General features: G+C 38.4%; 1 protein-coding gene across 7 annotated transcripts in view; it reads right to left on the reverse strand.

The window, feature by feature from the left end:
• Nucleotides 1-2346: 2346 nt before the first annotated feature.
• Nucleotides 2347-12121, reverse strand: part of LOC108711045 (liprin-alpha-2) — a 186804-nt gene continuing 177029 nt past the window's right edge. For all 7 annotated transcript variants that reach the window (XM_041586288.1, XM_018252369.2, XM_041586287.1 and 4 more), the window contains 6 exons: nt 11031-11128; nt 9447-9622; nt 8889-8957; nt 8304-8463; nt 5240-5330; nt 2347-3699 (listed from right to left, as the gene is read on the reverse strand). In XM_041586288.1, the coding sequence (XP_041442222.1) occupies nt 5272-5330; nt 8304-8463; nt 8889-8957; nt 9447-9622; nt 11031-11128 (562 nt within the window). In that variant the 3' untranslated portion in view covers nt 2347-3699; nt 5240-5271. The remainder of the gene's footprint in view (nt 3700-5239; nt 5331-8303; nt 8464-8888; nt 8958-9446; nt 9623-11030; nt 11129-12121) is intronic.

Below are 12121 nucleotides of genomic sequence, written 5' to 3' on the forward strand. Positions count from 1 at the left end.
TCAATGGCTCCCTCTCGCAAATAAAAACTAGCTATGTAGAAAGTACCTTAAAGTATACTGTCATGGGAAAAAAAAACATTTTCAAAATAAATCGGTTAATAGTGCTGCTCCAGCAGAATTGTGCGCTGAATTCCATTTCTCAAAAGAGCAAACAGATTTTTTTTTAATTCAATTTTGAAATCTGACATGGGGCTAGACATATTGTCAATTCCCAGCTGCCCAAAGTCATGTGACTTGTGCTCTGATAAACTTCAGTCACTCTTTACTACTGTACTGCAAGTTGGAGTGATATCACACCCTCCCTTTCCCCCCCAGCAGCCAAACAAAAGAACAATGGGAAGGTAACCAGATAACAGCTCCCTAACACAAGATAACAGCCGCCTGGTAGATCTAAGAACAACACTTAATGTCTCACTGAGACACATTCAGTTACATTGAGAAGGAAAAACAGCAGCCTGCCAGAAAGCATTTTTCTCCTAAAGTGCAGTCACAAGTCACATGAGCTGGGGCAGCTGGGAAATTGACAAAATGTCTAGCCCCATGTCAGATTTCAAAATTGAATATAAAAAAATCTGTTTGCTCTTTTGAGAAATGGATTAGTGCAGAATTCTGCTGGAGTAGCACTATTAACTGATGCCTTTTGATAAAAACATGTTTTCCGATGACCGGACCCCTTTAATTACAGTCCTTTCATTTGTCTTACAGCTAGAACAGCTTATTAGAATAGTTATACGATGAACTGGAATCCAAAACATAATTTCAAAATTCCAAAGATCCAATAAGGCCTGGAATTTTACATACTGTATGTTGTTCAGTTTTGAATATTCATATATCTATCATATTGAGAAGTTATAAGCCTAGTAAATTATAACCATAACTACAGGTTTACACTACTATTTACAAACATTTGGACTTCCTTTTCTTTCACAAATTGTATTTTTATGAAGTTTAAAAACCACGAAAAACTGTAATACAAAACTTCAAGTAAATGCAGTCCCATAGAAGTCAATGGGAGCAGTGCTGATCCTATTGGACCTTTTTAAGCCATTTCAGATTTTTGTTTCACTTGTAATTGTCCAAAAAACTTGAGGTTTTAAATTTACTTATATTTTTTCTGGATCGCTCAACACTTTTTCCGTTCATGCTTTTTATATTCTGATCTTATAAGAACTTTAATGACATTTGTGGTTTCAAAAAGCTCTAATACCACTGTGAACCGACCTTTAATAAATGGGCATCTACATGTAGTACTACTAAGTTGCGTAGGAAAAATGCTGCTTATGGGAAAAATATAAGTAAAACCCCAAAGAATGACTTAGGGGTTATTTATCAGGCTCCGAATATCCGAACCTTGAATAATTTGTAGTTTTTGGAGCAAAAAAAAAAACCTACAAATTTTTTAAGATTTCTTTTAAGTCTGATGGTCTAAAAACTCAGAATCCGAACCCCCTGCATCTAAAAGCACTCGAGGTCCTGTATAAGTCAACGGGGAAGGTTCCAGTGTATGTGCTTATGTCCAGTGGCCGACTGGCCCACCGTGATACCAGGAAAACTTCCCGGTGGGCCAAGGTGTCAGTGGGCCCTCATACTGCTAAACTTTTGGCCTATTTCATGGCCATTCCCTATTGCTATGAGAAAACAGACTAGGAGAATAGAGGTTGATTGAGGAGATGAAGAATAATAGTACGGAGAGTGGCCCCTGGTCTAAGGTTTTATGGTGGGCCCCTGGTCTAATGTTTTTGGGTGGGCCCTTAGTGTCCCAGTCTGACACTGCTTATGTCCATACCAATATCCAATGATTTCGGGGGTTTCGGCAAAAAAAACTTGTAGTTTTTGCAGAAAACTCCGAACAATTTGGGGTTTTTAAGGGAAAGTTTTTGGAGTTTAGCACAACCCTATTTTTTTCTGGCTTTTTTCTTCATAAATAAGGTCCATTGGGGAATTCGGAGTTGCTCAGAGTTAACACTGAGATAAATTCGGACCTTGATAAATAACCCTCTATATGTGTGAAAAGAAGGTATATTCCAAATGGTCCCTCTTGTGGCCAAAAAAGTTATAGTCTTGCACAAAAACAATGCTACTCAAGAGACAAAAAGATTTATTTGTGCCGATAAGCAGTTTGTAAAATTGTGTTGGTGGGAATGGGGAATTTACTTGCATTTTGAATAACAACTCTACAACAACTCTGAGCAATGTACTTCCTGTTACTCATGTGGTTCTTCCAATATCTTGTTCTGTGAGTCTAGACAGGAATACATTTACTGATCCAGCATTAGGCACTGTTCACCGCTACAATTTCTAGGCACAATTGAATGTGTATGGCAAATGATAAGCAAATAAACAATATTTCATTTTGTTTTCCCTTTTATTCACAATGGAAGGAAAAAACAGGTCACCATAAACGTCCAACTTTCATTGGTTAAAAACGAGATATGACAATAAAATAAAGCTGTATGAACGTGCAGTAGCTGAAAAAGAGCAACTAAATGACAACTGGTCAAGCTAAAGTCAAGCAGCAGGAGATCAGCAAATAGGTAACTTGTATTCAACGTCTACGTCGCCAATTCCAATAGAAACCATTAAAGAATAAGAGAGAGTCGCTACAACAAATAAAGCCACAGCAGGTAATATTCTACATATACATATATATGTGAGTGCGTACATATCTCTCTCTATATATTTGTACATATATATGTATACATATAGCATATCTCAACCATTCAATCTTAATTATTTCATCTATTATACCAGACTTCTGGGAAGTCTGTTGACAAGGCCATCTTGGCTAAAAGCATAATAAGAGAGATTTCCTTTACCTAGATACCCTAGGCAAAGGAATTCGTTGGTTTAAATAGTAAAAAGTAAGCGTCTGCCAGACCGTTGGATCAGCGCATCCCACAGACTTTGGCGTCTTAAGAGCAAAGAGAAATGAAAGATTTATTTTTTCTTGGTCCACAGGTTACATAATAGAATGACTTTGTTTCACAAAGGTCATTTATTGGATTTCAGTGATTGCTATTGACGAATGTAAACAGTTCATTGATTAAAGAGCTGTCACAGTGCTTCCCCAAGTGTGTCACATGGAGTGTTCATTCACAGGTCCAACAGGGCTCTGTATTCATATCACTCCCTAACTATCTGTCACCAGAGGCAGGAATGCAGCTGTAAGAGGTTCTTAGGAGGAACATGTTGAAGCATCTAACGTTCCTAAATGAACTAGTCTATTACAATCCCAAAAACTATAGTATAAACGGTGATATGGAAAGGTACAAACATCACTGACGCCAGTTTGTCAGGTCTTTCCACAGAGACTCAATGAACTTTGTTTTATTTATATATTTTTTAAAAAAATCATATAACCATTTACACATCATAAAATTAATGACTTACACTTCATAAAATAAATACACATTAAATACTTAAATATCTCTAATATTTTACAGTAAAACAGAACAGAAAATGGTTAGTTTCATCTCATTCATCTGTGCGTACTTGTACCATCACGAATAAAGTGAAGACCTTCTTGTCGTTTTAGACACTTTGTTCTCTGTCTCTCCAATGAAGTATATGATAATGCAGTACATAAAAAGAACTTCACATTTTTTTTTTTAGATCAGTGCTTGTTCTGCCGTCCGGGCGTTTTCCCGTGATAGGTGCCCTAGGTAGTGCACTTCAGGTAGATAGTTATTAGGATGAAACCTATGAAATATTTAGAAAGGTGACAATACAGAGAATAATCAAATTAGAAGAGCAAAATGATCATGGCAAAATAAAATGAAAATGTGGATTGCAGCAGACCAGTATTTATAGTGTAACAAATACACTAGTAATAGGATGCAATATGGCCTGTTTATTAAGGGCACAAAAAATAGGCACAAAGGACAAGGAAAAAAGCCCCCCTTGAGTTGGAGTCCTTAGGAATTCTCTCCTGCTATGTTTGCATTTAGATAAACATAAGGTAATGCAATTTATGTTTGTCACATTAATGATCTCCAAAAAGTCCCAACCTCTAAAAACAAGACAGTGATGAGTATAGGGGTAACTTTATCAAGGAGAAATTGCCCATGAAATTGGGGACATATGGAAATTCTTCCCATTTCTGAATCCGAAGAGCACTCGTGGGCAGTTATATTTATCTAGCTGCAAGACACTGTCTGTTCACCGGTGGACTAATAAGGGGTTGCATTGACTCGGGAGAATGTCATTATATACTGATTGATTGCAGTAGATCTGTTATAGTGAAGGCTGTCTCCTGCGTCTTCATTAGTCTCATCATGCATTATTCAAACCTATTTTTCAGTTTGGTGAAAATGCCATTATTCGGAGATCTAAGCAGAAAGACTAATGTATGGAGGCAAGTATAAATCAAGGTACACCAACTCTCCGTTTCCCTCCACTTCCCAAACAGCTTGATTGTCTTTGAGCTTGTGCAGAATTTCGTGTTTGTGCACGATCGCAAGTTGGAGTGTTCCCGCAGTACGATACCTCTTCTGTACACACAGCGCACGCTGTCACTGCAGTCCTGCTTGGAGTTCTGTTGCCTCGTGTTCCACAGCTTCAGCGTCTCCCAAATGACTTCCTAGTTCGTTCGTGATGAACTCCCTCGGAGTCAACCAGTACACTATCGGCTGGGAAATCATACGTGCAACAAGGAAATCTCAGATAATTGGATAGCTTTATTTTGTGAAAAAAGTATACACTTAAAATTGAAGAGATCTGCCTAACGCGTTTCGTGAATAAGCTGTGACAGCCAGATGAAGTGAAATTATTCACGAAACGCGTTAGGCAGATCTCTTCAATTCTAAGTGTAAGTGTATACTTTTTTCAAAAAATAAAGCTATCCAATTATCTGAGATTTCCTTGCGATCGTGCACAAACAATCCTGTAAGTAGAAACTAAGCAGGGTCTTGGTGCCGGCACTACGATAATGCACATTGGTGTGCCTCTGTGTCCCCTTTTGTCTTTAAGCTAAAATACATCTGTCGAGTTAAAGACTGGGTACCCAGTGCACAGACAGACATTTCTGAAATTCTGCACCAGCTCAAAGACAATCGTGCTGTTTGGGAAGTGAAGGGAAACTGAGAGTTGGTGTACTTGATTTGGAAAGGAAGCGCATACAAATCTGACTTTTAGCAATTTTTTAAGGGGTGGAATCCCTTTGTATTTAGCGCATCCAATTTGGACAATTTTGCATGAGTTGTAAATTGTGTTATTTCATAAATTAAGGTAGAATACTTACAGCAAATTGGTGCTTTGACCTTGTCAGAGGCATCAACATGAGTACGTACGGACCGTGGAGCTGTCTAATCTCTGTATTCCTGAAGGGGCACCTGAAAATATGAACATATGTTTAGTTCAATATAACAGTATTACACTGATAGTACACTGAACATATAACTATTACACTGCTTTTAAGATAATGGGTTTCCAGGTACAAACTTACTATATATATATATTTATACTATATGTGTATATACACATACTACACACACCTATACAGACCTGTCAATACACATACATATACAGACCTATAAAAACACTGGCTCCTGATAAAATTGGTCCTTCTTAGTGAATGTCATAGAGACCTAAGACTTTAAAGGGAACCTGTCACCCATACATAAAAAGCTGTTCACCATTTAATTGTATAATCATTGCATGAGGATGGACATCGGGTCCTCCATTCTGGTGCACAAACAAGATTTGAGATTATGCAAGGTTTGCCTCAATAACAGTGTCCACAAAATGGCTCCTGCCTTCTTGATATCATTATGAGTAGTGAAGGGCGAATATGACCCATTTCGCATGGCCGAAAACTTGCTGAAGTGCATTGAAGTCTATGGATGTCAAAAATGTTTTATCACTAATTATGAGTTTCCACACCCCTAAAGCTGCCACCCTAGGCATGGCCCCTCGAGTGCCTATATGGTAAATACGCCTCTGATGTAAGCTCCACCGAGGCAGGGGCTAATATAAATAATGTAAAATCGCTGTAAAGTGCTGCAGAAATGTGTCGGTGCTATATAAATACCAGAAAAAAAAAAAAAACTATAGTCTTGTTCGGGAAGTCATCCAAGTCACTTAAATGCATTAATAGAATCTGCCATCACAACATCATCCAGTATTCAGTCAATCAAATAATACTGGTATAATTACCCTTGGCTTGTAGTTTTAGGTATCAGAGGCCCTTGCATCCATCCAGTGCAATAACTTAGTAAATCCAAATGATGGGTAATGATACCATAGGCGCAGGATAATTCTGCTGCAATGTGCCTTTATTCAACAAAACACGACATGTTTCGAGCTATTCAGCCCTTTATCAAGTGTGAACAACAACATAGTGATACAAGCTTTATATTCTCAAATGCCCTCCCCCTTGCTTTTTAATTGGTCAACCAACAATTGCTGGGAGGTTTTTTCAGCCTAGTCGGCCAATAAGACCAAATCATTTGTGTTCCAAATCATCCAGTATTCCACAGCCTCACTGCCCTCACCATGAAAAACCAAGTGCACTGCTTCAAATGAAAGTTATGTACTAGTAATCTAAAAGGGTGGCCTCAATATGTATGTTGATGAGAAAAGATCCTCTATGATTTACTAGTCTTACTTCAAAATATGATAGATAATTGACTATTCAAAACTAAACATGCAAAGTCCAATGGTGGGTCTCATGTTTATTGAACCTTTTCTATGTGTAAAAAAGATCCCAGCTATCCGTGTATAATGTCCTCTAATATGCCCAATTCTCTGAGGAAGCCTCTGTATAAGGTGCACACAACTGAAAAGTAAGTAGTAGCTGTGCTTTACTTGAAAATTGTCAAGCACCTACTGTAAGCAGTCCCGGACTTGTGGCAAGGCATTGCAATTAGCTACTAGCACTGGAGACGCACGTCAGTCTGTAGTGCTGTGCCCAATTAACAAGACTTGCGCGTGCGCACCTGAGAGCACAGGAAGAGGAAGGAGAGGGGACAGGGCGGCACCTAGCAGGGGGAAGGGGACAGGGCGGCACCTGGTAGCGGAGGGAACCGGAGGGGGAGGGAACAGAAGGGGAGGGGTCAGCGGAGGGGGACTGAGCCAGCAGGGGAAGGGGGTGAAGAGAAGAGCTAGCCTAGGGGCAGCCAGTTTGTAAATCCAGGCCTGACTGTAAGCACAGATACTGTAAGTTAACGCAACATTCAACACCCTCTATATTTGTGTCCAAAGTGGTAAGAGCAGTACACCCCAAAATATATTTCAAATTGCTCTCTTAAATGTCCATGGGGAGTGAGCCAGGAACTGGGGAACAACAGGGCAATGACAGGGCTCGGATATAGGGAACGGGAGAGTTATGGATGTTGTAGTTTGATGGGGTTGCCTGTGAGGAAGGGCGGAGACATGAGGGGTAAAAGGAGGAAGGAAATTAAGGGGGTGTTCTCTCCTACCTTGAACAGCTCCTGCCCTCCCCAGAGCAAGAGGGAGGTAGCAGAGCAGGTGGGTGTATTAGTGCTAGTCACAGCTAGAAAGACTCCCCTGGAGGGTAGCTGGTGATGTGGTATGAAGTGTAGGGCATAATAGTGGTTAGGCCTGGGGCCAAAGTGATGTAAGGGGCCCGGTGGAAGGGGTGTGAGTTACAGAACGGACAACAGTTGGGCCCCTAACTCTTAGTTATATATTGGTTATATAGCCTTCAGTGGTTATACAAGAAGGTTAATTGTTAAATATTATATAAATGTAATTGCCTTAGTGATGTAAACAATTATATTTATATACATTTATATACACAATTACATTTTTACTGATGGTCCCTATTTATGTAGATTTGTTAAAAAAACAAGCTGCGGCCTTTTTCATCCAAAGTATCTCAAGTATTCTGGTATGTTATCTTAATGAAAAGGTGGGAGGGGGAGCTTGGTGTTGTCACCCATCAGATTGAGCTGCCCCTGTCATGGGATTCAGGTGCCTTTGATGAAACTCATTCTGGCACTGCAACAGTTGCCAAACAGGTAATAACCAGGAAAGAGAATCACCTGGATGTTATGTAAAAAGATGCTGAAAGAATAAGGTGGGTATGCTCAGGATCTGACACTGCTATGTTCATATCCCACCAATAAAAACCATGTCGAGATTTTATACAGGAAGAAATACGTTTAGCTGTATCCTGCTAAATTTCAGTTTTATACTGGAACCATAACAACGGGCCACAAATTTAAGATGAGACATTCTGTAAATAATTCTGGTGTTATTTTAATAATGTTATCAATCTCAAGCGAGTATACAATATTTCATGTTCTGTTGCTCCAATCAAAGCTAAAAATAAAAAGCTATACCATCTGCTGTCATTTTCCGCGAACGCCCGGATGTTGTTGTCAATCTGAATCCTGCTGGCAGTGTTTCTGAAGAACCTGGCATCATGCTGATTCCATGCACTTCATGTGGTGGAAATTGCCTCCTCCAGGAGGGCCCACGTCTGAAATTCTTGTCGTCACTCTAGAAATACAAGATATGGCAAAAATGAAATGAGTCGGTATGCCTACAGTTCTGTTCAGTACATTATGGTACAATATTTTTTTTATTGTCAATATACATTTTCACAAACTGTTTATGCATTTATGAAGAGTCAAAGCACAAACTTTTGATGTCAAAAACCACATTTGGGGTACATGGTATGCTGTAGTGACAAAACCTTTTTGTGACAAAACCTTTTTGTCACTGCAGTTAAAAGATATAGTGACATTATTAACCACACCTTTTCTTAAGTGTTTAAGGGTATATTTATAAAAAGCTATCAATTTACACCAAACATTGCACACAAATTAGAGTAAAATTTTCTGGTGGGCACCTGGCATCCCAGTCAGACACTGAACACTGCTCATGGCACTAATGAAAAAAAAAAAACAGTTTGAACAATTTACCTCTTCGAGGCGTCTATCAGTTCCCAAAGCCAATAAATTATTGTATTCTCTTTCCAGGATCTGTCGTGCCTGAAATATTCAAGTAAGGCATATATGAAATGACTCTAGTAGCTATGCACTTTTTATTAGTCATTTAAACAATCTATATTAGAAAATACAAAACCACATCACATAATAAAATAGAATAACATTTAAGAGTGCCCTCACAGAACAGATACGGTAAGTCAAGTGGAAAAATAAAGGACAGATAAAGATACAATAAAATTTAGATTCAAGGAGTATATTAGGGGGAAAGTGAGGTTAAAAAGAGAGGAAGAGGAGAAAGAGAAAAGCTACAAGGGACTATAAGAAAATAAAATGGAGGAAAGGGACTAAAGTAATGTGAAAAAAGGAAAATTAACATACTGTATATACAGAAGAAATGTAGCTCCCCTAGCTCTTCTGTTCCAGCAGGTGGAGCCAAACTATGTTTCTAGACTGCCCTTCCTTGTATTAAACTGAATTCAAGTAAAACATTAAGATTTAAAGTCTGCTTGGCGTGAAAAGGATTAAACTCACCTGAGTATTTTGTGTTGGGATTTGTAATAAAAGTGCTAAACTTGTGTAGTCAAAGTTATCATCCAAGGCAATAAGTGATCCGTGGACTCCACTTTCCAGTATGATGTTTGCATAATCTCTAAGGCCTATTGCTTGGATCCAGCGTATCACACGATCATTGCTCCACACTAACACATCTATAACCATAAAAATGTTTGACTAGTGTTTGTTTCTTGTAGAAAAACATGGCAACTTACAAAATATTGGTAGTGTTATTTTTGGGACCAAAATAGATTTTTCGGGTTTTTATTAAAAAAATCACATTTTTAGAGATTTATTATACTCCGACCCTGGAAATAGCTCTAATCTGAAAATCCGACATCTAAAACCTGTCAAGGTCATGTCGGAGTCAAAGGCAGAGGTCCGTTGAACCATTTGAATATGATAATAACCTTCATGATGTTCAAGTTTTTTTCAGTGGGTTTCGCTCGAAATCTCGATCAAATCGAGTTTTTGGATTTGCAACTCAACCTCGCCAAGATTTTTTACAATAAAAATTTTTTCTTAAAGAAGAGATCATTCGAGTTGTGAGTTCATTCAAAGTTTAAAGAGTTCCTGTAAATATCACAGTGTAGGTGTTGCACTAGGTATAGTTCCCCTCAAACCTGCCCCCAGCCCTGCGAACCCCCAACCCCCCGACAGTGCTAAATAATCTTCTGTGCTGTTTCAGTGGTGCTGGGCTGGGGGTGATGCAATCCTTCCATAGGCTAATTACAAATGAAAACAGGACTTCAGCCTATGGAAGGATCGCTCTGCCCCCAGCCCAGCATCACTGAAGGAACACAGAAGATCCGTTAGTAGCATGGAAAAAGCACGGGTATCTAATTGCTCTGATTATATGGGCGTGTGATGATTGCTTGCTCATGCAACTCTGCACATGGGTGTTCCCAAAAGATCCAAGAAGCTATGGTCAAAGGCAATGCCCTATAGAGAGCATTTTGTGTTACTTTTCTTTATTCTCTCTGCATTTATTTAAGGTCAAGAAAGTCACTTGTGTTGTTACTTACTTGTATAGAAATATAACTTACAACATTGTAATGAGTACTATGCTTGATATGCAGCTGGACATAGTAACATAGCAACATAATAAAGTTGAAAAATGCCACTACTCCATTGAGTTCAACCTTTTGGTCTAAATAAAACCTTCCTAGCTGCTAGTTGATCCAGAGGAAAGCAACAACCCATTGGAGTAACTAGATGTTACTGGGCCCCACAGACAATTCAATTTAGGGCCCCAAACATTGGTAACAACCTATTCTACCAAGATATATTGAAATTGCTTTTTAATTAAGGCCTTCCTGATCCCCCTAAACTCCTGCCCCCTCCCTGCAACCACAGGGTCTACTTCCTTTGTATTTGCATCCTTGCAAAAACCGCATCTGAAGTCTCTCCAAACCCCATCTGAAGCCTCTCCAATATGTCTCAGAGGGGGTAAATACCCTTCCTGACCCAAGATAGCAGACATCAATGCCTATACAAGTTTTAACAGAAATGTGTAGAAAGCTGAAGAGAAATTCTATTAAGGAGATAAGAGAGAATAAATACCTTTAATTTCATGCTGGCTTGTTTCTCTTCTCCTTTCCAGCTCCTTCCTATCATAATTTAATTTTTTCAAACACATTATACCATACTGCAAACTTATTCTGTGAATTTAAAAACAAATTAAATTATTTTTGAGATATTTGTCGGCTTTATCAGTGTTTATATATTTTTTTTTAAATTAGAACTAGATGACTTAACTGCTCAACACATTCTGACAAACAGTGATGGGTGAATAAATTTGGCAGGCATGGATTCACAGCAAATATCGCCGCAGTTTTGTGAATTTTATTTGTGGGTGGCAAAACTGCAGCAAAAATTCAATGGCGTCAAAATTGGCATGCATCAAAATGATTTTGATGCCCATTGACTTTAATGCATTTCGCCAATTTTTCGCCGTTTTGCAAATTTTTTTACTTTTGCTAATTCTTTGCAAAGCGAAACAGGACAGATTCGCCCATCACTACTGACAAATTGACACAGGTATGTTAAAATATAAAATATAATATAAAAAATTTAAAATGCAATGCAATTCTCAGCATCTGAGTGCATTTATTTTTTGGATATGTATTCAGTATGGGTGATTCAATGCTGTTGTTTTACAATCCATACAGGCTTCCTGCTTAGCAGTGATAAGCAAATGTTTTTCCAACACATATGGATTTGAGACAAAATTCAGCACTTCGCCATTGGCAGATTTTTTTGCGAAACTGCAACAAAAATTTGGCAAAAAAAACAAGAAAATGCCCATTCACTTCACTTCAAACTGAGAATTTCTATTGCAGGTATGGGGCCTGTTATCCAGAATGCTTGGGACCTGGGGTTTTCTGGATTTGTAATTTGGATCACCATACCTTAAGTCTGCATTTAAACATTAAAACATTGAATAACCCAAATAGGATTGTTTTGCCTCCAATGAGGAGTTGCTACAGTACATCTTAGTTAGGATGAAACACTGTACAAAGTACTGTTTTATTTTTACAGAGAGAAAAGGGAAATAATTGTTAAAAATATGAATTATTTGATTAATATAGAGTCTATGAGAAATTGTCTTCTTGTAATTTGAAGCTTTTTGGATAATCGGTTTTCGTAAAAAA

This window comes from Xenopus laevis, chromosome 3L, assembly GCF_017654675.1.
Source record: "Xenopus laevis strain J_2021 chromosome 3L, Xenopus_laevis_v10.1, whole genome shotgun sequence".
In the NCBI taxonomy this organism is placed as follows: Eukaryota; Metazoa; Chordata; class Amphibia; order Anura; family Pipidae; genus Xenopus; species Xenopus laevis.